The 25,869-nt window shown below is 37.0% G+C and overlaps 1 protein-coding gene across 1 annotated transcript; it reads right to left on the minus strand.

Annotated features, from left to right (window-relative positions):
* Nucleotides 1-1,832: 1,832 nt before the first annotated feature.
* On the minus strand, nt 1,833-22,407 carry CFAP97 (cilia and flagella associated protein 97). The gene is made up of 5 exons (XM_010009504.1): nt 21,543-22,407; nt 21,382-21,453; nt 10,310-10,572; nt 2,637-2,787; nt 1,833-1,963 (listed from the first exon to the last, which is right to left on the minus strand). The coding sequence occupies exons 1-5, from the start codon at nt 22,405-22,407 to the stop codon at nt 1,833-1,835; spliced, it is 1,482 nt and encodes a 493-aa protein (XP_010007806.1).
* Nucleotides 22,408-25,869: the final 3,462 nt, after the last annotated feature.

The following is a 25,869-nucleotide window of genomic DNA, read 5'->3' on the forward strand; positions in this document are numbered from 1 at the left end:
ACACTTTAGTACTAGTTATAAAATCCTGAAAGAAGCCACTGCAGTGTCAAACAATTCATGTTAAATATTTTATTTCTTATGATTTACAAAAATTACATACAAAATTGACAGTCTTTCATACCAAAGTTAAATAAAATAAGATGAAGCAATTAAAAGTAATCCATTTTGTTAATTCCCTCACAGAAAAACATTACCATATGAACATTCAAAAGTATTAAACTGTGACCCTTATATTCACATTCAAGGACAAAAATATTTAAATAGTGAATAATTTTAATGAGCACAATAGTACAAATAAATACAGCAGCACTATGCAAAAAATTCATTACAGTCCCTATCAATGAATAACAATGGCAATAAAAACCTGTCTGCCATAATGCTGCTTAAAGTTTAAAGTTCAAATATTGTCAAACAGCTGAATTTGATCTGCAGGTCACCAAGTGCAGAAGCTCCGCTGAACTATCACACAAGACCAAGGAAAAAGTTTGTTACAAGGTGGAATACCTGAAAGCCCAAGCCCTCATGCAAGCACGAGCAAAGAATAATAACTTTCTTTTTCACAGGGCTAAGACCCAGCATCACTAAATACATCTGGGCTTGTTTTTTTCTGTTATGTACAATACAGAGAGATTTCCCCTATCTCTCCTGGGAAGAGGCTGGGGAAACAAGCAAGGTTCCAGCAACATCCATGGATAGTGGCATCACAATTTACACTCTTTATAGAACTACAGTCCTACAAAATAAGCTCACTGAAAGTTTGCCTTTATATATAGAAATAAAGCATACCATCTACTATTTGCAATTATTGATTTCATTAGATTTTGCTCCCCTTGTAAACAGATGTTGCAACCAAAGCTTATCTGACACTTCTACAAGTATTTGGTATGAACATGACATTAAAAAAGCGTTTAAGAGCAGAACAAGATTTTCTGTTTTCTGCTTTTATTTTTTTTTAATCTTGGTTAGTAGTTCCTCTCAAAAAAATCTGATGTTCATGTTTCCTGCAGCTCTAGTTTACATTTCCCCACCAAGAATGGCAAGGATCTGCAAAAGTACAGCCACGAAATACTTTCCTTGCTTAGTATTTTCTAGCTTGAAAAGTAACTACAACTTACTCTTGTTTAGAATGAATTTGAAACTATTGTTCACTTCAGTTTTTACTCTTGTTCAAGTAGCATTAGATGCTTCTTTCCTACATGAAGGTTCCAACATTCTTTTAAATCTGGAAGAGACACAGCCTTGAATACAAAACAAACATTCAACACCTGGAGTGCAAGAGTAGCAGAACATCATCTGCAGTCTTAATATTCTAGCTAACCATGCAGGAATACACAATCTGCTTTTCACCCCTTCATGCTGCTGTAAAGAGAAGATTCTTTCAGTCATAAGAACATGACCACAAAGTTCAGAAGGCTTACCTAAAGCCAGGATGAAAAGCTAGGAATTAAGGACAATCCAGGAATTAATCACATGAGTTTAATGCAGTATTTTAAAATATTATTAAAGGTTTTCTTTACATCTTGTGCGTGTAGTGCAGCAATGCTGTCCTTCCATGTTATGGATACAAATGCCACTTACGATCTGAGAGTAACATAGTAATTAGCATTTTCTATTTAACTTGACCATTTAAATACCCTTAAGTTCTTCTTGTCATGGAAAACACCGACTGAAGTGCAAGTGTTCACTTAACACCATTTTATAAGCAATTATTTTATACGCAATGAATTTTAATCACTCAACAATGCAGGAAATATTTTTGCCCACAGAATTTACAAAAGCACTAAAAAGTAAAAGGCTGAGGATCATCTCAAAATGTGAGGCAAAGAATGCATTTATAACCAAGCAGCACGAACAGTAGTGGGTTTAGGTCTCTGCAATGCCCCACTGGCTGAATCAGGTATGGGTTTTTCATTCCTCTGGCTCATTGTAGTTGGTACAGCGGATGCTCTTGAATAGGATGCTCCTGTTAACACACACACACACAAAGACTATGAGAATGCTTATGCTTAGTACAACAGAAAATTTCATGCTATATTAGTACTGCTACGCTCATTACCATAGTTTCCAGAAAAAAAAAACAAAACATCAATAAATCTGAGTAAGTTGAATACAAACCCAAAACATTATGAGCTGTTCATAAATGCTAAGGACAAAGAATTCAAGCCCATGCCACAGTGCTGTAGTTCTTTAACCCAACACATGTATGGCTCTATGGGGACACATAATCTACTTCCAACTATTACACAGACAATTTCTGAGAGAAACAAGGCTACTGTCAGTAGATTCACTGAATGAGAATTTGAATCTTCTTTGGGGTTTTTGTGTTGGGTTTCCCCCCCCACTTCTGTTCTCCTGTCAATAAATGCTATTGGCAAAATGAGACCTTCTTGGAAAAGATGATTAACAAGATCATTTCTTAGAAATTTAGCATGGTAAGTAAACAATGCATATGGTCATCGTACTTTTGGTATGACTAAAAAAAATTCATGTTAAAGATTTCTGTAATAAATGATCAGTCTAAGGAAGAGAAAGGAACTTATATGCTATTCCTAGCAGTAAGTGCTTCACAATTCTGAATTATAAAAAGATAAACACATGCAAAGAAATGCAAGAATCTGCAACTTTCAAGTACTTACTTAAAGGACTAAGATGGCTGAAAGCAGATTTTCCTCTTCTTACAGAAGGAGAAGAACCTATGTAACTCATCTGGCGCTGATAGTCCAGCAGTTGTTCATTACGCCTCATACCAGGTGTTGGTTTCACCGCTTCCAGTCTTTTCAGGAGTGCCTTAGTATCAAAGAAAAATATCATCAAGAAAGAGAAAGAATGAACATGAAGCTACAGAAACAAACATTCACAAATACATTTTTATGTGAACTGCAAAACTCCCCCCCGATTTTTACAACTGCACAACATGAACTCCTCCACTGTGACAACCACGGGCTATTCTGCTTGCATTCAATTATTTTCTCAGTATTATGACACAAACAGTAACTATCCCTTACATATCAATTCTATGTTGAGTACATCTTTAGTACCCCGTAGTTCTTTCTACTTTACTGTAACTTGAAACGCATCTGTTTCCAGTCAAGCTGGGGAGAAACTGGGCTGCACTCTCATAATCCCACCTTTGGTTACTTCTCTTCTAAACTTCCAGAAGGACAAGAAGTTGTTGGGGGTTTTTTTAAACAAATCTTTGCTTTGCAAACTAGTTAGACTGTTTTATATTGCCTTAGATCCCCAGAGAGAATTACTGACTCAGTTCTGTGAAAGTAATGTCAAAAGGAAAGCACAAACATACAGAGGACACTCTTTATTTTATCCATAATGTAATTCTAAGGGTTGAAAATTAGTTGAAACCATTGTTACAGACATCATTTCTTCTTGTTGAAATTAACCCCGGCAATCATGCAGCAGCATTAAATTAGAACTGTCATTACCCAATATTTGTGAAATACAGTTTCTCATTCTGTGTAACTACATCTACTTGAAACAGGATTTATCAGTTTTAGGAATTCCATAATCCAAGAAAAAAAAAAAACCAACTAAACACAAACAAACAAACAAAAAACAAACCAAAAAACCAAAACCAATTCAACAAACCAGACCAGACCAAACCAAACCACAAAACCCACCCCCAAACTGATGGCAGGACAGATTTGGAAGTACCCACATACAACTTCACACACATTTTGCTTCCAGTAATTGCCTCACATAAATCTACAAATCAATTCATCTGATGGCCTTCAAACATTAGGCAATGACCAAACCATTCCTGTTCAAGGTTATGACATGCATCCTACCAAAGGCAGACAATGCAAACTGTGATTATGTAAGTCTCCAAAGTACTAAAAATAACTCTGTTAGTAAGGATGTATGGTCTAGATGCATACTTATATGGTAGAAGTCAAGAATCTGTCTGTATAGCCATAAAACTGCACTTTGTATGATCATTCTTCCCCACTCCCAGTCAGGACCGATGGGTTTTTTTTAAAAGAATAAAAATAAATAATGGAAAGTGACTTAAGATACAGTATAGTATTCACAGGATGTCTTCGTCCAGCTGTAACAGGAATCTACAAACTCTTGATAGTTTATGCACGGGCACTGAGAAACGACAAGTGATTTTGGCTCAGACATAATATGTCACAAGTGCTCGTACCAAGTGACAGTCAGTTCATCATCAAGTGGAAATACCGACATAAGCAAAAGTCAAAGGAAGGACTTCAGCTAGAAATAGCTCTTCACTAAAGCCAGCTGCAGAACATGAAATGGTAGACTTGACTCTAAATGTTACATCAAACATTTTACTCAACTGCAGCCGCATTTCCTAATACAACTACATACATATAGACTTGCAGATATCACTTATTTTCCTTCAGTATTAGAAATGGAAGCTCTCTACACGGTCAGTTCAAATGGATTGGGTAAATCATAGAAGTGACATCCCTACGAGAATCGAGCATGTTTCAACTCTGCACTCCAACTGTAACTGCCTTATAGAATTTGCTCACCTTAACACTGCAGTGATTTCAAGCTTGATCCTAAACATACTATATATATATATGTGTGTGTGTGTATATATAGATATAAGTATATGTGTGTGTATATATATATATATATATATATATGTGCCTACTTTATTCTAGTTTAAATACAATTCTCTGCCTTTGCTTTTATGCTTGTATTTTGACAGGTACCAACCCATTACCAAAGCAAAAAGAGAGACTTCTTTAGCACTACAATATTACTTTCTGAACAGGTTACACTGCACTTGATACAGCCCTGAGCTATGGAAAGAACAGATACAGATTCTGTAGTGCAGAAGTGTTCTAAGAAAAGCTCTTCTAAAGAATGAGAGAACAGCTCCTGTGGTTCCCTTGCCCGCTGCTGTGAGTTGTACCAAGGGCATGTTACATTACATGCTATTTGCAGTTGTGAATTTTGCAGTTTGGAGAATAGCCTGCTGTATACAAAAATGAACTCATCAACACATTAAAATGGCAGTCCTGACCTACTCTATCTATAACCCAGAATTAATTTGATTGTTATGTTTTTATTACCAATCCTACAGTCTTGAGGTCCTTAACAGAGAAACTATCTTGTACAATGGTACAAGTACCTTGAACAAATGTTCTTTTTCAATTATTCATATAAATCTACTAATTCTTTCATTATGTTCTACTTTTGAGAAATGGACTGAAGAACATTGCCAGTCTTCTTGTTCTTTTGAAGCGCTAAATCTCTGGAGCCCTACTCCTGCATCAGTAAAGTAAATAGAAATTTCGTCATTGATCTTAATGACCACGAATCAAATCACATTAACATTATCCAGGTGTTTGGAACCAAATATATATTCCCAATCAGATTTAAAGAATAAGGAACAAAAAAAAAAGGAAAGAAAAAGAAAAAAGAAGAGTAACAGACACTAGTGGACTAATGGCAGGAATGTCATTAGTTGCTCTAACCTGTATTGTAGCTCCTCAGAGCTCTTGACTGAAGTCAATACATATATAATATCCTATCACTGATGACCATCCAGCTTGACAAAAGCCTCCCAAGCCTTCTCTTTTCCCTATCCTCTTTTACTTTATTATAATAGTTTACATTAAAAGTAGAATAATATAAACAAGGGGGGGGAGGGAGGAGAATCACAGGTATTCCCACATTACTACCTTCTAGGAATGGGATAATCCTCTATAAATCTAGGCATCTGGACATAGATTACTATCTAGAAAGACACTAAAATACATACTGTCAGTGACAGAGGAAACATCAGATTGCCAACAACTGGAGAACAAAGGAACCTGGCACTGTAGCAAAAGATTGCTACTATACAGGAGGACACAAAAAATGCTACTAATTCAAATTTTGGACATATCAGGAGAGTACTTATGCCAACTTTAACACTCTCAGTCAGAAAAGGCGGGGGGGGGGGGGAGGGGAATGGGGACACAGGTTTACTTCTTTTATTCTTTAGTGAGTGTTTGAGAAGCTACATTGAAAAAAAAAAAAAAAAAAAAAACCACTGAAAATCCAGTACTCCTACATTGAGTTTGGAGAGAAGGTAAAACAACATTACTTTTTCTTGGTTAACTTTGCTTTTTCAATGCATGAAGGCTCCAGTTTCACCTCCTTTGAATCCTAACCAGCTGACCAGTGTGCCCTGACAGCTGTTCAAATTTATTTATATTATGCCTCCTCTAATGTCACTGATGTTAGTGACCACACTATCCCTTTGCGGAGTCCAGGTGGGGGAGGGGGAAGGAGATAACAGTGCATTCAAGAACAGCTTTCTGTTCTTATCAGTACAAGTATTGGTCATTTTCTTCAACCGCCAGTTACATTAATTAGCTCTAACCTGACAAATTCAAAATGACAAAAAACTCCTGAAGTTCTTCAATCTACAGGAAAGTCTTTTTAACTGAACAGTTATCAGGTTTTCCTGGCATCACCACAGGGGAAGCAGCCTAAGAGTACAGTGTGCAAGTAATAAAAATTTTCCTTGAACTGCCCATCAGCCTTTATTACAATTACCACAGCAGTGTTCAGGAGTCTCCTCTGGGTCAGGAATCAGCAGACCACAAAAAGACCTGACCATTAAATCAAGTGGAGGCAAATGAATGCACATTCATTTACAGCAACACAGGACCTGCATTTGTAAAGGCGGTTCAGGTTTTCCAGCAAGACAAAACACAGACTGCAAGAGATAGAACAGAGTTTTGCTGAAGGGTTTTTGTGCTGGTAAAGGCCACATCAAATAGAGCAAGTGGTGGGGGGAAGCACTGATGACCCCTGCAGCACAGATGGCTTCAGGAACCAACTAGGTGAAAAGAGAGACAGCCCTGGCAGAGAAACACTGTAAGTGGTTACTTTTATTTGTGAGGGAAGGTGACTATACTGGAATTGGGATCATAGTTGGATCTGTGGAGCTTAGGGTACCTTTTAGGCGAGTATGCAATGAGGGAATGAATGCACAGGGATGCAAAGGAAGACCAAATATCCACAAAAGGAGAGAATATAGTCATCCCCTTTGATCTAAAGTTTGAGAACTGCTGTCCCTGACCTGACAAGAACCTCCAGTGTTAACTCAAAAAGGTCACTTGTTCCCTAGGAACTTGGCTGAACACAGCAGTTTAGCTCACTGAGGTCATCTAACACCTAAATCCTAGTCAGAATTAAGAAAAATGAGGAAAAAACAACCCTGTAAAAAAATAGCACGGATATTAGTTACTTCTAAGTTTATCTAAAGTGACTGAAGAATGGTGCGGTGGCTGCAAATTTGTATTGCAAGGTCCCCAAATACTTACCTGTATATACCAGTACAGATTTTTGCACCACACAAGAAACCATTAAAAGCTTAAATGGTGTGTAGTGTCCAGTCTATGAAGTTGAGCATCCTATTTATACTGGCAGAAATAATTAATATGTCAGCACAGATAGACACACATATATGCACACATGGGAAAAGAAAAAAGTATCAGTCACACTTCTGTCCCTTTCCACTGGAGAGGAGACAGGGTTGAGAGTATCTTCAAACACTCAAGTCATGCTAGCTCAGATAAGCAATTAGAAGCAGGTTCCCCTTATGAAAGCACAGAGTCAAAAGCAGCAAGTACAAAATTCTGACATTAATTTTAGCAGTGATCAATTTTGCTAATTGTGCTTTTTCCATACATTGCTAGTCACTACCTTATAACTACTGCTCTTCAGAGCAAGGCGTCTTTTTATGCCATCATAACTTTTTCTAGCAGAGTCTGCGGGAGCAAGGTATATTCCCCCTGTACCTCTATGCACCCTTCCATAGACCTACCACTATTCCTCTCTAATTTCCTAATATTTATTTTAATTACTTCCACTGCAAAGCCCCTGATGCTAAATGCCTGCACCAGAAATCATGCTGTCTTTCTGGTAACAGTAAATACAGGCATTACTCCAAGAATATTCTAGTGAGAAAGTTTTCCCTAGACAAGGTGGTAATCTTAGGACAAGAAGTTATAAAAGCTATAATCAGACGAAAAAATAAAATAAAATCCATCTCTGCATCAAAACTCTTTATCCCCCTGCACAGAGTATTGTTGTACATTTGTACTATTGAATTACTTACAAAACCCTGCAACCTTCTCTAACAAACATTTCACAAAGGTGTATCAAGCAGCAAGTCCTGTACGCAGTACCTTGGACCTTGTAGAGAAAAAAAAATTCCTGCCAAGTAATAGAAGATTGCTAAGGAAGTTCCATGGAACTCCAGCTCTTCAATCCACAAAGGTGAAGAAAGCTGCTGACCAGAACAACACGTTCATAAAGCACATACTTTTAGCTATATAAAGCAAAACCCCTCATCAATAGGCAGGATAGGGCAGCTCTTTTCTTTGCAGTCTCTGAGAAAGCATGTCATACTTGTACTCCCAAGTAGTGCTAGAAAATCAGTTTGTTAGAACTGTGATGCTTTAGGTGCACATACACTTCAAACAGAATAAAAAAGTAAACAGAATTGCTCAAAAGTGATAACAATGTTAAAGAAAACACACGCTTCCAAAGAGAGCAGTATCTATCATCCTGCGTTGGGGGAGAAGAGTAAACCAAATGTTTTTATAGTCTAAAATAGCACCATGTCTTAACATAAATTCTAAGGAACTACTCTGATACCAAACATGTCCGCTCATACTGCTGACGACAACAACTAACGCATAAACGAACAAGTTAATGAAGGATATTATTTCTAGGACTACAAGCAACCACCTTTCATCTCTAACATGTACTGGAACAGCAACATGTGAAATATCAATGTATCTCTTTAGGTTTGCTGAATTTTTGATCTGAAGGCTGCAAAGGTGAGACATTCTTGGACAAACATTGCAATATGTCATAAAAGAAAAGGTTTGTACACTTCTGTTTACCGAAAGACATTGTAAAATATCATATACATTAATTTACAGTGATTATTTATTATGTAGCATAGCATACTACTAAGCAACTGTGACACAGCTCTTCCTCCCCATAGATTAAGAGTACACTCTTACTACCAAAGTTCACATGGAAGAACAAATCCTGCTTTCAACATTTTAAACAAACAAAACAACCACTGAAAAAAGCCCCAACCCCACAATACAACAGGAAAGCCCTCCTACTAACCTCAACACACCAAAGCCTAAAGGCATTTCTTCCCCAGACAATAAGAAGTATAGCACATCTGAAACAAGTGTTTATGCCAAATTATTTCACTGTGTGAAGTATAATGTTATTTTGGCCAATCCTAGTCTAGTGGAGCTGGGGAGAAAGTTTTAACAATCCAGATGCCTGAAAGCTGGAAGAACTAAAACCTAATGGATTTTCCCGAATAGGCTGATTATACTTTCCCCATACTGACTCAGGACCTGTCTATCCACATAAAAGGAAATTGGAACTTACACATGAAAAAAAAAAAAAAAAATTAATAAACCACTTCCACTCTAAGTTTCCCAAATATTTTAACTATATTTTAATCTCCTTTTCAAAGACAGTAATGAACAACCAGGAGACATGAAAATGACCATCCCTGGCAGTGTTCAAGGCCAGGCTGGATGGAGTTTCGGGTGACATGGTTTAGTGCAAGGTGTCTCTGTCCATGGCAAGAGGGTTAGAACTAAAAGATCTTAAGGTCCTTTCCAAACCAAACTATTCTGTGATTCTATGATTACAGTTCAATCACTAAAAATCTTACTCAAACCAGTACTGGTTTTTAATTTGACAACTCTGCCAATATCCTTATAAAAGAGTCTGAATTTCTGTTTCCCACTAAAGTTATTGTGATTGCCCTTATGTTCAAACACTATGACAAGCAGAGTGCTACAAATATGGAAAGAGACAGATAGCTACAAAATGAGTCAAAACCCAAAACTGACTTTCATATTGTATCCTCTCCATTTCAAATATAATGGGTTTGATGCTATCATATTGACTGCGATATTTTTTGCAAGACTGTTCTTGAGAAACTAGTAATCATGATGCATGAAGCAGGATGAATAGTCAGACCGCTATCCAAAGTTATGAGCACGTTAACAGTAACGGTTGTTATGTTCCTCTTAAATTGAGTGACACTGAAGCAAACTCATATAAACTAAAAACTACTTTCATCTTAAAAAAGCATCATTCCTCTCCCCCAAAAAACATGTGAACAATCATGCAAACAGCATAGTAACAGAAATTCACTGCAGACTTACTAAACTAAAGCTCCAAGTGCTGCCTTACCAGTTTTGTAAGTATTCAGCAGTAGTCTGACAACAAACAGTCCTCTATTTACTGATCCAAATCAGTTCTCAAAACTCACCAGGTTCTCTCTTTCAATTCTTTGCTGCTCCTTTTGCCTGTTGAGGGCACTGTGGTACAATTTAGGAGGAGGTAAAGACGGCTTCTTCAATGGGGTACTTCTTCTTGGCTTTGCAGACTGTCTGGACAGTTCTTTTAGCAACCTTTGGTTTTCCCGATCAATCTTTTTTACTTCTTCACTTGTGAAAGAATAATTTCTCCTTCTTCCTTTAGATGGGTGATTGATGTTTAGTTTCTGATCTTTTTTCTCCAACTGCAGGAAAGCTTTAAAATGGAATAAAGTAAAATACTCAGGTTAAAAACCCAAACTAAGCACAAATCTTGCATTCTATTATTGGGATTTATTTATAGACCTGAAAAACCAAGGTATGTTTCACCTCCCACCATCTGAATTCCAAATTTAGGCATTTCAGAGTTTTTCAGTGATATTCAGTTGTCTTCAGTACATTGATTTTAAAAAAGTTTCACCACAAAAAAAAAAAAATCAAGTCTCATTTTGGCTTTAGTTAAAACCCATCTGCTTCCTTCTCACCAGGAATCCCCCTCCTCTCTGTTTATGACCAGTAATCAAGAGGAATTGAACAGCTGCAGCAAATAACTGAGCAGCACAAAGGACTCAGCAATATGCACACAGCTTACATTTGTAAGCATTTGTGTAGAATCAGAATATAAATCGGCCTTACGTGCATAGTTGTTCCTTCTGCATAGTCAGTATTCCTCATCCCCCCCTTCTACTCTGATCACTCCTGAGCTCTACCTTTACCTCTAACTTTTACACTGACACAACATGCTCCAACTTCCATCCTCAAATATTTCTACTTTAGTTACCATGGTACCGGCAATCAGCGCAGACAATTATACTTATATGTGAATGGAGCTAACATTACGCAGCACTAAAGCAACGCTGAACAATCACCATCACAGTGCTATCATTTATGGCACCTATATAGGCATCAGAGAAATTTTCTAAGTCATAGAAAACACAGCTCAGGAAGCCAGGACTACAAATAACTTTCAGAACCAAGAATTAAACCGTAAATTAATAGTTAGATGTTTGTACATGGAAAGAGATTTAAGTTTTGCTCCAAAGATATCCAAAATATCTCTCAGCTGAGAGGTGGAACAGAAATGATGTTTCAGACAGGAAACTGACACTGGGGAAGCATGTCTCAGAGATACAACATGCATTTCCTGAAGTGATTTTGTTGACCCTTTGCTCCAAGTAACCCTGCATCATGTTGGTGTAGGAATTGTAAAGGGAAAGATGAAAATTAAATTTAACTGATGGAGAGAAATGAGTGAGCATGCATAAGACAAGAAAAATTACTGGGGCATGGCAATTTAAACCAGTAAAAAACAACAGACCAAGCTATGAGGTTGCAAGACAAAAGAACAAAGAATGCACACTTGAAAATACACAGCAAGACAGGCCTTCACAATTGCAAGGTAATATAACTGGAAAGTCTCACTCTCAGCCAGAGCCAGCTATGTTTATTATAGTTCACTGGAGCTTTGCTACTGACCTACTTCTAAGCCTTTGCTTCCTAAAGCTCTGCAGCACATCTTCCGGCAACTGCTTTATGAGTTTCGCTGTCATGATATCACCCCATCAAACCACTGCATTACCTATGTTACAGGAATGGCAGTACCAGCTTACATCTAACAGATTTTTTGATCTCAGACACAGACAAGGAAGCCTTATTCAAGCCGTTCCCACATTCCTCCAATATCACAGTGCCTCCAGAAGATACCACTCACTTTTACCCCTAGAAGCCCAACATACAATAAAAAAAAAAGCATCCAAAGCAGCAGCTCTGAGAAAAATAATGAAATAAAGAACTAACCAAACAAAAAAACACAACAAAGCAAACCCCTCCAAACCAGGCATGCAGTAATATTTCCTTAGCAAACACTTCCAGCATAAGCAGTTTTTTGGCAAGGGATGTCTGAGGCAGCCTTTAATAGCTTAAAAACCTCAAAGAATGATGAGCGTGTTCTTACTTCAAAACAACATTAACACTTCCTTGCAGTATCTCAACTGAGTTTACTCCAGAATTGATTCAAATATTGCTGATGTCTTAGCAATGTTTAGAAACAGTACCTAGAACTTAAAATCCAAACAGTTAATGAATCTCAAAATCCCTCTGGAAATTAGTAAGCTTGCACCATCAGTACAGTAGCCAATATAAGCAAGAAGTGCCCAATGGCAGCTGTTAAACTGTGAGGTTGTTCACTTTAGTGAATAGTTCTGTCAAGAGAAAATGCAAATCACCTCAAAACCAGACACATCGTAAACTAGTGCAGAGCAAGTGTGCCAACCAACACGTTAATAAAGTATAAGTATCTTGAAAAGCATCTTTAAAATTCAGTAAGTTATTCTTAAGGGAAGACTAGAACAGCCATCAACACCATTTGAGGAGACAAACCTGGCATGAGACTCATCTGGATACACCTACAAGGGACAAAAAGAAATGCACAGAAAATAACTAGAGCCACACAATTCACATGATAACATCAAGCTGCAATGTATTTCTCAGTACAAAATAATTATGTCCTTATGGGAACATGCAAAACTAGCACTGCAGAACACAGCTGGGAGAAAGTAATTTGAACAACCATTTCAGGAAGGTACTTATTATATATCATGTTACATAATTGATAATTGTATTATCACAAAGCTATGAAAGACAATTTAATCTTCTGCCTTACATCCATAGCATCTCACAGGTTAAACAAGACTGCACATCAGATGCAAGGCTGTGGCAAAGAATAATTTTTCAACTGAAGTCTTGGCCTCGCTTACTGGCACCAATGCTACTGGTGATGCAGTCTTTTACAAAAGACATTTAAGCTTCTGAGTAACTGTCAGTGCAAATTTCAAACAGCTCTTTCTTCTGTGAGAGGTGTGAACTAGTAAAATTCCATTTAAGGCACTGGCATTCTGAATGAGGACATTTTTAATTAGAAATACAGGTTTCATGTTTTCACTGGTACATGATTGTTTTAATTCTCTATAAGGTAGCTGGAGAGTGCATATTCTTATGATGCAGTTAAGAACTACAACCAGTAAACAGACTAAAAGCGCTTACAGATAAATAAGCATCAAGGTAATTAATTATCTTCTGACTTGCTCATTTTTCTGGAAAAACCCTGTCAACTGTGACTAAATAAAAAAACACCACCAAAAAACCAACAACCCAACAAACCAAACCCAAACAAAAATCAGAGCAAGGGTATGGATCAAACATATCCTCCCAATGCTGGGCAGTAAATGCTTTTAGAAATAATGACTCAAGGAACCCTGCAGCAGTAGCTACACTGTGCTGCTTTGACACTCAGCTCTCCAGAAGGCAGTGGTATGCAACTTCTGCAGCACTAAATACTACTCGGATTCTACCAGAAGCTCTCAGGCAGTTAGTGCGAATGCAAATCTATGTACGTTGCTATCCATTTCTCTACCAGATACTACTGCTTATATGCATGCAAGTAAAGCGTGACAAAAATGTACTAACTTTACTCTCACATTCCCTCAACACACAGACTTTTCTTTTTTCATTCATCTCTTCTTTCTTCCTTCTTTCCTTAGCCTCTCACAAAACTTTTTCCTTTCAATATATTTTCCTTCTACCGTGCCTCATCCAAACCTTTTACCATCTCTCCACAAAGCTTTTCTCATTTGCAGAAGGCATAAAAGAGACTCCAGCCTACTTTCTTCATTATACTGTTCATTCTTAGCCTCACTATTATTTATACTTACTCAGTGTAGAAACTGACTTTAATGCTACCAACAGCTTTCTAACAACTCTTGAGGTTAAGGACTTGCTAACAGTGATAATACTGGATTTATCACAACTCAAAAGACACATTATTAAGTGAAAGAATTGTTCAGATCACCATGAAGGCTCTGCTGTGAACTTACTCAGTGAAGCCTGATCAGAAGACTTCAAAAAACCAGTGACTGATCTCTGCTGAATTACAGAAGAGTCATTAAATTTGCACTAAAAGTTTAGACCAAATACAACATGTGCAGCAGCATGTTTTCTTCAAGGGGACGGAGTTAAAAGATCAATCTGAAACTCTCTAGTTCCTCACAAATTTCATCAGTTCCTCAACTGATCTCTTTACAGTTAACCTGCTGTATGACTTAAGAGCCACATTTGAAATATCACAAGTAGTCCTCTGCAGCAACAGTAGTGCAATACACCAAAACACTGGATCAGATAATATATTAAATGTAATTGGTTTGTTGTTCGCCAATCTGATAAGTTAATAAAATGGAGTTGCGTTTTACTTAGTTCAGTTCTATGTTATGGAAGAATTTAAGCTGCAAACTCCACTTCAAGACAAGCAGTAACCGACTGAAGCCTATCCCTAGACAAACTTTTCCAAACCACTGCAAATGCAACACTGGTCTCCTTAGGAACTGGGCAACATAATAGTTCAAAGTTTAGTACAAAAGAGACAAGCAACAGAATGCATACTATGCCACCTGCTGAAAGAAGATAACTAATACTACAGGGTAAGTGCTTGTTCCTAATAAAAAAAAAACAGAAGGCAGGGGGCATCCATGAAAACACTACTCCTTAAATAATGCTCGAATAAACCACAGTAGCAGTATAACGAAGCAGTGAGCAAAAGGTCTTGCAGGTCTTCCTGAAGCAGTGGTGACTCTATTTCTATGTCCAGCATGACCACAGAACTTCACATCCGCAGTAATAGTTTCCAGTACTTCCCAAGTTACCTGGCTGAAAATCTGCCCAAACTGCATTCTGCAAAGCACCACTCATACAGCATCAAATGTCTATTCTCTGCACACATACTATGTCAGAAAACTAGGTAAACCACAGAAGGCATGTGTGTCCAGTATGCACTGAATGTACTCCAGCATTCACTGGCAACAACACTGCTTTCATGACAAAGGCAGCAGGCATCTACATGTGGTCAGTAAAGCCTACAAAACCAGGGACAACTCACTATCAACTAACAAAAAAGAATCCAGATCTCATGTAAGAGGTAAATGCATTTATTCTAAATGCTACTAAATATTTCAGTGCAGTTAATGTTATATAACTCAAATATCTGAGTTTCAAAGTTATTTCATTGATTTATTCAACAATGCACCCACACTACTCTTTAATCACACACATAAGTGTTAGAATCATCTATAAGACTATTTTTGCAGCAGCCAATGACATGAGACAACACTACAGTTTAAGGCTGTAATTTAAGTTTGTAAAGAGTTTGTAAGTCTGGAACAACTAAATATGATTTACCTGTAGTTTGTCCTCCTATCAGCAGGTAATAAGTAATTTAACTAAATCCCTACTTACCACTTCATTGTCAGCCAGACCATAAACTAGTAATTTGGGGGAAGGGAATAAACAAGCAGCAGCATTTGCATAAAGACTTGCACAGTGTGCAGTCTGCTTCTCATTTACTGGTAAGCAGGGAAAAGAAAATTCTCTGGTATTCACAGGATCTCTATAAAAGCTGGTTTCCATGGACAGACACCTGACTTGCTCTTAAGCAATAAACAAGCTGTTTATTGCTTTCAATTCGTAAGCCTTGAAATGACCTTGCAAAGTGAGAAAGGGCAAACCTTATATAAAATACAAATGACAATTAGCAAGTCAAATGCATTAGGACAGGATGATACAGCCGTCCTAATGGCATTAAAGCTAAAATTAAAATCATGCATATTTCAGTGTATCTGTTGCAATCCCAATAGAGGAAAATGCATTGAATCACTTCAGTGCTTACACTTTTGAGTTTGCCTGGTGTTTCGTCTTATACTTCTCCACTACCACATCTGTAACACATTCAAAAAACCCAAAAGGATTAAATCACAGTTCTTCATCAATGTCTAATAGTTTCAATCTAAAACTATTTCCCTGTACTATCTCTAAACAAGTATTTCCTAGACTATCCATTATTTCAAGTCACAGAACTCTTTTTTAAAAAGAATTTTTGAGAATTCGTGATTTGATGTTTAAGAAAAGGAGAATGTGCTTTTCATGTACAGATTTTCCCTATTTAAATATGCTTAAATAGGACTGCTAGTTATTTCTTGATGTCATCAGAAAGACAACAGATACTTTACATGTGCATGACTTTTCTTCCCCCAACCACCATGTTTTCTTACGGATGTTGGAAAAGTGTGGATCTCTTTACAACCTGAAAGATTTGCAATCTGATTTCAAACTCTAAATATAAAGAATAAGATGATAATCGCTCTTCTACCTCAACATGAGTTACTAGACCTGCAAAAATTATGCGTATGTATACGCATACACACACAGTTAGTTCAAACTATGAACATACTAACTAAAACCTACATGTTTAGTTCAACTGTTATCTATATATTAGTCTACTTTAAATTTAGATATTGTTTCACAGTTATTCTACAAATCCACTAGTTCAGCATGAATGAGCACAGAGATAACGTATCTCCAAGAGGACAAAATTTCAGTTATAAAAAAACTTCTATTTCCTGAGTGACAGATTTTAGGGGGGGAAAAAAAAAAAAATCCAACAATTGCTTTATGTTCAGTTGAAGCTGCTATTTAGTTTTCTACAATAGCTTTTATTCAGAAAGACACAGCTTTTACTTTCATAATAATTGTATTTATATCACAGTGCTGTTTACCAAGTTAGCTCTGACTGCTTTACAGTAGAACACCTGAAGCACAGAAGAGGCAAAAAGATTTATCGGGGAGCATACAGGTCAATGAGAGCTTCAAGGATACAATTCAGGCCCTCAGCCTGTGGCCCATTGTCCTACTTACCCCATCGCACCACCTCCTCAAGTTAATAATAGTTAATACCATGGATTTACAGACTAATTCTCACAGACACTTCTGTAAAATAAGCAGGTATCAACCCCATTTTACAGAGAAGAAAACACAAAGTGCTGAAGTCTTTAGCACTCTATGTAACTTGTGCAATCTCATTACTATTGTATTGATACCCAACATAAATTTGGATAAAGATATGCAGCATTTTTAGCATACAACTCTGTATTCTGAACTACAGAAATCAAGAGACTTGTCTAAAGGCAGAGAGCAAGTCTGTAGCATAATGGGATGGAAATGGATAAGTGCTTAGTTCACACTCATATGCTTAACCCACCTCTTTATCTGCATAACCTCAATTCCTTAAAATTACATGGAACGTTGGATCAAGACATGGGATCAAGCAAAACAGCATCAGAATATTTTCAAATTTTTCATTCCCAGCTTTGTAACATGGAGCTTTATGAATGTACTTTCAAAACCAGTTTTGACATATTTAATTCTCTGTGTTCAGATTAGTCAAGAGTACAGCAGACGAGATAACTCTGACATTTATTATTATGGGTTCTGAATACTGCTCTTAAGTTATTGATTTTCTGAAATATCTTTAAGATTTATAGCAAAGTGGAAACAGCAGTGACTCACAAAAGACTTGCATACAAAAATCTATGTAACATCATGAAACAACTGAAGAACTGTGTTCCTATCTGAAAAGTTAGAATCACACCTGTATTTTTTCCAAGTGGGTGGCAAAAAATCAGGTTAAGGTTTATCTATTTAAAATATAAACCCTACTAACCTTGAGTAACTGAAATTCCAAGTACCTATGTTCTTGACCACACTGATAAGATACTTAAATTCCTAATTAGCATGTCTGTCTGACTTGCCAGTGCTACAATAGTTCTTACAGTCATACACCATAATGACAACAGCTACATGACATCAGTCTCAGCATTACAAGGAAATTATGTAAGCCTGCTAAGCATTGACTTCATGTCTGTAAATATGAGAGGACTCAAGCATCACATATTTAGCAGTTATACACATTTTAAATAAGTATGCTACCCAAACAGCAAGTGATTTTCATGAACAGAACTAGAAACCACTAGCAAGAACAATTAAACAATTTAGCAGTTCACAGCTACCAAAACAGCACCAGAGATACAGCCAAGAATGCACAATGCAGGAATAATTAACAAGTAACCACTAAGCCCAGTAGCAACATGGTCCAGGTAGACCTAGATTGTAACATCACCCAGGCTGGTTTTAGTTCTGCAGCCACGGGGCTTCAATACGAGCAAGTAGAGGAGGCTCTGCTCCTCAGAAAGGGTACTGCAAAGAGTACCTGAACTCCAAGCCACTCTGAAGTGAGCATCAGACACTGCCATGGCCCTGATTTGGAAACAAACAACAGAGATCAATTCAAAAAGTTCCAAATTTACCCATCCACCCTGCACTATCTCTGCTTTCATTATGGCCTGCAGTTTTGAGCAATAGCATTCCCACTGCAAACTGCAGGCTCCTTACAACTGAAATAGTGTGAGTGTGCACTCCGTACCTTAGCGTGGTAGCTTATGGGTACCTGGGCTCCACAATTTCTCCCCTGTGTATGTTTATAACCAGTCTTCCTTCTTGCTGCATCTCCTCTCAAGAGTGCTCTGCCATTTTGACTAAAACTAGTTCAGTTATTTTCCATCGGGCAAATAGGCTGCACTGCAAGTTATAGAGCTGGTAACGCTCACTGTTACTGATGTAGTAACCAAGTGTTACCACATATCTTTTTTAATCTCTTGTTCAGACTTCTGGTCTCAACCAATATTCTGGTTTGGCCAATATTTAGACTATTCCTAAAATCAGTGCTAAAGCTGCACAGCCATACCCACCTAAAAAGCATTCAAAGTGCACTACACAGCACAGAGACTGTGAGATTTCCAACTAAAATGATGTTATTTGTGAGATTCAAAATCATTCAGCACAGCATAACTTAAAATTTGGCTTCTATCAAGAACAAGCATAGCTTTAGGAGTTGTAAGGACATGATAATTTTTTAAATCTAAATATTTTTTTAAATGTTTATAAAAATTAATAGTTTGCAATATAAGCACAAATATGTATCAAAGGAATATAATACTGTAACATTTTTTCTAAATGCTTCAAATTAATTCTATTTCAAGAAACACAAACTTTCTTGCTATGTAATAACCAGGCTCTTGTCCTAGTCCCAAATTTGTTCTTTGAATACCATGTGCTTTTAACAGATTTCTTCCCTTTCTTTATTCTTGTGATTCTTTTTAATACAAGAGATTCTAGTCTTGACAAGTGTTCACATTACCAGTGCACAGAATTGTACAAATTGTCCCCTAGAAACAATGCACTTACAGATCACATTGAAACTCTACAGGTTTCTGGAGGTGTTGGGAAATTAAACTCACATAACTCCTGTAACTGCTTAGGCCCAGCTATGTTACAAGCATATTTGACAAAAAACTTTAAATTAAATGCTCCATCTGTACAGATTACTGGAAGAATATGATACTTTAAAACCAAATTTGAGACACACTAACAATCATTTAAATACTCTCTCATGAACTCAGGTCTGAGCTTACACTGTTTTGCTCAAAGCATTATTTATGCCTGTGCAGTTCTGAGGAACATTTAATGCAGACTGGGAGGGGTAGGGAATGATTTGCATTTTATATTTTTTTTTTTAATGAGTATGGAAAAACCTGGTAGCAATAACTCAGAATAATATTAGCTCCTATTTTCCTAGCCTAGTTACTTTCCACCATTAATAATCCTGCCCCATTTAAATTTCAAAATACCCAAAGTAATTAAGTTATGTTGTGCTTGCCAACTTAGAGAGGCACTTGGGAGTAATATGCACGCTAACCAGGAACATTAACTGCCAGGCGATACGAATTCTAGTTCATTGCTCAATTTTATTTTATTTTTTTAATTTATTTTTTTTTAAGTTTTAGGAAAAAAACAAACACACTCCCAACAGAGATTCACCTCTGAGAATACTCTGAGCTATAATACTCATTTCTTTTAGGGATGAAATGAATCCTTTCATAATCACTAGTTATTAAATAGCTTCTTGGTATCAGGGTACAAATAAAGATGTAAGATGACATAATTTCAATTGCCTAGCAACAACTCAAACATTATGTTTCGATAAGTGGTTAAAGCCTTTTCTAGTACAAGGACTGTCAAGAGATGAGAATCAGCTCTACCTTTCTCAATGGGTAGCTCTGCTTTTCTTACCAGCAGAAGTAAGGTTTTCTTTCCATACCAGCAGAAATACGGTTTTCTTTTCATACAAGTAAATTCCTCATTTCTACTCATAAATTAAATGATGCATACAACATACTTGAAAAACTTTTAGTGTGCCATGACCTACAGCAATATAGCAAACTTGGGTTGAAATGTACCAGGCTTACACTGTGAGAAGCTTTCCTCACCTGAGATCAGCAGATTTCCTGACCCAAGCCTCTCTTCCTCTATAGATTTTACTACTGAAAACTCTGGGGCATGGAAAAAAGTACAAAAGCACTGTGTAGACCTTAAAATACACATGTGAGATCATCCAGTGCATTGTCATCCCATAATGAATGCTTACAATGAATGAAATGAAAGAGATTCCAACTTCTCTCTCTCAGACTTCATTATTAAGATTTATTTAATCTATTGGCAAGAAGCAACCTTTCAAGTTTTACTGAAGATTATCTGCTATTTTTCCTCTTTAAAATATCTTTACTTAACTTCATGGTATTTTAGAAAGCAGATACTTAGTTCAGAAAAAGAATTTCAAATAATTCAATTTAATTATCAAAAAGGTACCACAAGTTTAAATAAATGAATGTTACTTACCATCCAGTGTAGTTTTAAATTGCTTTTCAATTTTGAAGGTTAATGACCCAGCTTTTTATCAGAAAGGTTGGTGTAAATCCAGTAAATCTTGATTTCTCAAAAGGCATATGCTGGTTTATCATAAAATTTGTTAATATATCAAATCTTATTTTGAGATTCAGCCCATCTGTATATCTTACTTCTAGGTACATGCATAACAACACATGCTTATACACATGCTCATTCTTTCCTCTGTAGAATCAGTACTGCTTACATATGTAAGATTTCAAAGAATTAGATCAACACAGCTTAATCACAAACCAGTTTCAAAATACGTGTGGCACATTAAAATCTCATTCGCCTCTATTAGAACTCAATTGCTCTCAACAATGTACAGACATCACACTTTTTACAAAGAAAATTTTGAAGTCACCTTTCAAAAGCTGATTCAGGTCCATGGCATCATGCAAGACTTTCTGACTACATCTGCGATCAAACTCGGAATCTAATGAAAAAAATACAGGTATAAGATTGGATTTCCCAGCCACAGAGGCTTAAAAAAATTTGTGTTGTACTTTAATTCTCCAAAATTACCATGTAATTCTTGGTTCACATTTTCCTGTCTTTTTACTTTAAGTTTCTTATCATTTGATGCTGCAAGTTCAAAAGACTGGATGGGACTGATGTCTGGAGTGGACAGAGGTGTTACATCAGTCACTGTATCTTCAGACTCCTCCATGTAGTCAACCAGCTTTGGTTTTTCTTCTAGTAATTTCATTGCTGACTCGCATTTTTGTTTTGGAGACAGAAGAGCATTTCTACAAGCATTCCTCTTTGAGGAAGAATGAGATGAATCTGATAAGCAGCTATCAGAATCTGTATCAGAACCATCTGTATCTGAGCTTGAGGATGAGGAAGAGGAAGATGAGGAGGAGGAAGACGAGGAAGAGGAGGAGAAGCTGATATTAGTATATTTTTTGCTAGCCTTTTTTATGTTGTTTGACTGCTTAGCTGACTTTGGTCTAACCTTCTGTTTTTTGTCATCATCACTACTATCTTCTTCATCTGTATAATAATCTTCTTCACCTTCTTTAACTATCTTGGGGATTCCAGCAGGAACATTCTCTAGTATTCCACTGCTTAATGCAGATGTCATTCCAGATGCACCTGCGTTCTCTGCAACTAGAGAAAGTGACAAAAATGAAGCATCTTCAAGACAACCTGTGCTACTTTTTAGGGACTGATGCTTCTGAAAATCTTTCTGCTTTTCTTCACTTTCCTCCTCATTACACTTTGCATTCTTTGAAATAGAAACCAAGTTGGGATCTGTATGAGCTGTCATCATACTTTCCTTCTTTATGCATTCACCATTTTCTTCAGCTTTCTTTTTCTCTTCCTCAAAATCACTGTCAAAGAAAGCATGATCCACTTCATCTGATAGATCTTCAAAGCGGTCCATGCTGAATCAGGAAGTGTCACCTGCAACCATTAGAAAAGGTTTTCAAAGGTTAGCATAAAACCAGATCCAAATACACTAGTAGGGTAATACTTTTGTTCTTCACTTGTTTAGCTCTATAATTCTGCAATTAATCATTATGTTGCTAGGGACAACTCCGTAGTGAGTTTTGTAAAGAAATTTAGTGCCACCTTATTTTACACAGCTCACATGTTTGACCAAAAAGCTTTACTTAAAGCCAACAAAAATCATCACAATTTCAAAACTTTTACTCCTAAGGAAATTAGTAAAATGCTGTTAATGGCTAAAGAGTCTCGACTATTACAAACAAGCAATTGAAGTGTCTTATTTTGCCTCTTTAAGTAGAGACACTAATAAGCTACCATTAGGCTATATTAACAATCTCGTTTATATGTGGTGGTCATCATCATGGCTGACACAACCATTCAACCTGCAGGCTTTCAGCACTGAAACCAGAAGCAATTTCAATTTACATAAAAAAAATCCATGGCTCTATAGGTGAAATTGCAATACAGGTAGGCTGTGTCAGTGTTAATGTTTCATTTTGCATCAGGACAGCCTGCTTTTCTTGACATAACTCATGCTGCATAGTACAGTGAGCAAACTTGATTCTTTCAGATGAAACTGAAACTTGTGCTCCAGGCACAAAACTAGTGCACTTAAACCAGCAGTCACCATTCAGTCCATGGGACCAGAATACGGCTAGCCCAAACACATGCAGCGTAGGTACCAGGTCCTTAGTGCTAACTGTTCTGCTCTACAAATCTGCTCCTATTGTGTTACAGTTCTTGCAGAAATATATGGTGTTAGATCCTATTCATATTGCAAGGGGATATGAAAGTTTCTGCTCATTAGTAGGATACACACAAAGTTAAAAAAAAAACCCAAACCGACAAACAAACAAAACCCAAACACCCACAACCAAACAAAATTAGCCAGCACCAAAGACTACTGTTCCCATCTAGCCAGCAACACTTTTCTCCTAGTATTTAAAACAGATTTTATATAAATTTTGTAAGCTGTAATCAATAAATAGGTAACATTCTTAACATTCATAACCTTTAGAGCCAAGGAAACCAAAATTAGAGACAGTGGAAGCAACCATGCAAGGCAGGAGAACCAGAATATTTTACAAGATGGATGGTCTTCCGTCAACTACACAGTTTGTTGCCATGGCAAACAAAGGTGAAAAAGGAACTCCTAAACTTGCTTTGAAACTGCAAGCATATTCCCAAGAAAGCTTCCAGCTAAAGTTACTTCAAAATACAGAATTTTTAAAGCTTTATGTCACTCAGTTATCTTGCCACTTCTCAAATAATACTCAATTTTAGAGGAATTTGAAATATGCACCTACATACAAAAAGCACAACATCAAAGTTAAAAGCAGAAGGTGTGGAATCTCCTGTGGTTTTAAGATTCAAAAAGCCAAAGAACTTAAGAGAGACTTAGTAAGGTTAGATCTTGCATAAAGCTGAAAATGCTATTAAACAATAGAAGCAGAGGTCAACTTTAGTACCACAGAGAAACTCTTTAAAGCACCTATCTCCTCCAAAAGCAACAGAACAAAGGACTAAAACACCAGGGAACTCTTGATTTGAAACGCTACATGGAATTTGGAAATTTTTCATGTTCAAGTCACTTCTCGTGATCCCTGGCTTCAGGCGGCCTGCATGGTCTGTAACGCCAAACTGTCATGTGAAATCCTGGCTAAAGCAGCTTCCTAAAAGGATTACACATTTTAATACAGCAAAACATGCACAACAAAAAAAAAAAATAAATCAGAAGAACAAGATATTATTTACATTTAATTCTCTACCTCATGTAACCTAAACCAGAAGAGAACAAAGCAGAATTTCTTGTCATTACCTGTAGACTACAGACCATAAATTATTTATTTAGCAAGAACAAGTGAGGCAAAGTCCATTCTATGAAGAAAATTAATACAGGAAGTACAGTGTTAAAACAATCCCCTTTCTTCTCCCCAGTGCAAGGTTTTTATTACTCAAGGCACTAACATCTCACCATTTTGTAGCTTCAGACAGATTATGACAGATTGGTTAAAAGTGGGCATGTGTTGTGCTTCACTTATCACAAGCATTTCAGATACTGTTAGCACTGTTGTACATCTAAGAGCATAAGGAGCTAAGGTAAAAACCAGGTTTGCATGGGGATGCAGACCAATTAGTCTAGCTTGAAATACAAAGTTTTGTTGAGTGTAATAAACTAAAAATACATGGATGTGTGTATGTAAAATGCTGCTCCTGAAAAGGAGACTAAATGAACAGTATCTCATTGGATAGAATATGTGTTCATACCATGACTTCTTCCCAGATTTCTCTCTCCTGAGCACAATCTCTTAAGTGAAGATGGGATTTAACTCAAGACAATGGAAAAGGGCAGCACAGAGGAGGCAAAAAGCGATTATAGATAGCCTGTACATTCCTTTCTACCATCAGCACCACCTAAAGCACATACATTTTCCCACTCTTCATGACTCAGGAATAGCTTACCTGCCAGTGGGCTGTTTTCCATAAAGACTGAGCCATAACTGATTCACAGACAGCAACCACTGTTACAGGAGAACTGAAGTTTAACAGTCTGACTGCGCAAGGAGCAGCAGTTGTAACACCAGTCATCGCCAAGTGCTCCTTCCACTTTTCTGGCACAACCACCTAATGACTTTAGCCTTCATCTTAACGGAAAACAGACATGCTGTGTTGGTCAGTATCTCTCACTGACACTCTTAATCATTCACAAACTAAATATTAATTAATTTTGTAGTTTCCATTAAAAACAAACGAGGAAATACATGAAGAGATGGCATTCTTGGTTCCTATTCCCATCATGCACCTAGAATGTCTTTCAGGGATCTGGAATTTGCCAGGCAGCAGTAATACAGAAGCAGCAATTTTGCTTATCAACCTCGCCTAAATTAATAAATTGGCTGTGCATGCACACATACACCCTCACCCCACCTTTATATACAGGGCAGAGTGTAAAATTTTATTCCTGGGAGAAGTACATGGTTCTGCTACATTATGAACTGTTAAAATACAGAATCAACAAGAGATGTTCTGAAATCCCAAGAAAGCTGTCAAATACTTACCATTGACTGCTAATGCTAATGACCATCGTATTGATTTACAAAAAGTATATGCTTTCTGTGGCTTTAACCATGAAACTCTCTAACACAAATATGATCAACTCAAATGAGCAGGCTGGCCATCTTTTATTACTGTAGTATTTCCTCTTCCCATGTAATTCTCTACCTCTCACCCCCTTATTTCTTGTAACACCCACTCATAGCCCCAGTCAAGCACACCTATTCATCTTTGTCTTTTCCTCAGTGCAATTCCTCCTAGTTTATAACACTTTTTAATCCTTTCACCTGTAAACACCAAGCTTGACCCATTTAAGATCAAAAATCAATGGCCATGCAGTCAA

This window comes from Nestor notabilis, unplaced genomic scaffold (genome assembly GCF_000696875.1).
Source record: "Nestor notabilis isolate BGI_N333 unplaced genomic scaffold, ASM69687v1 scaffold14402, whole genome shotgun sequence".
Lineage (NCBI taxonomy): Eukaryota > Metazoa > Chordata > Aves > Psittaciformes > Psittacidae > Nestor > Nestor notabilis.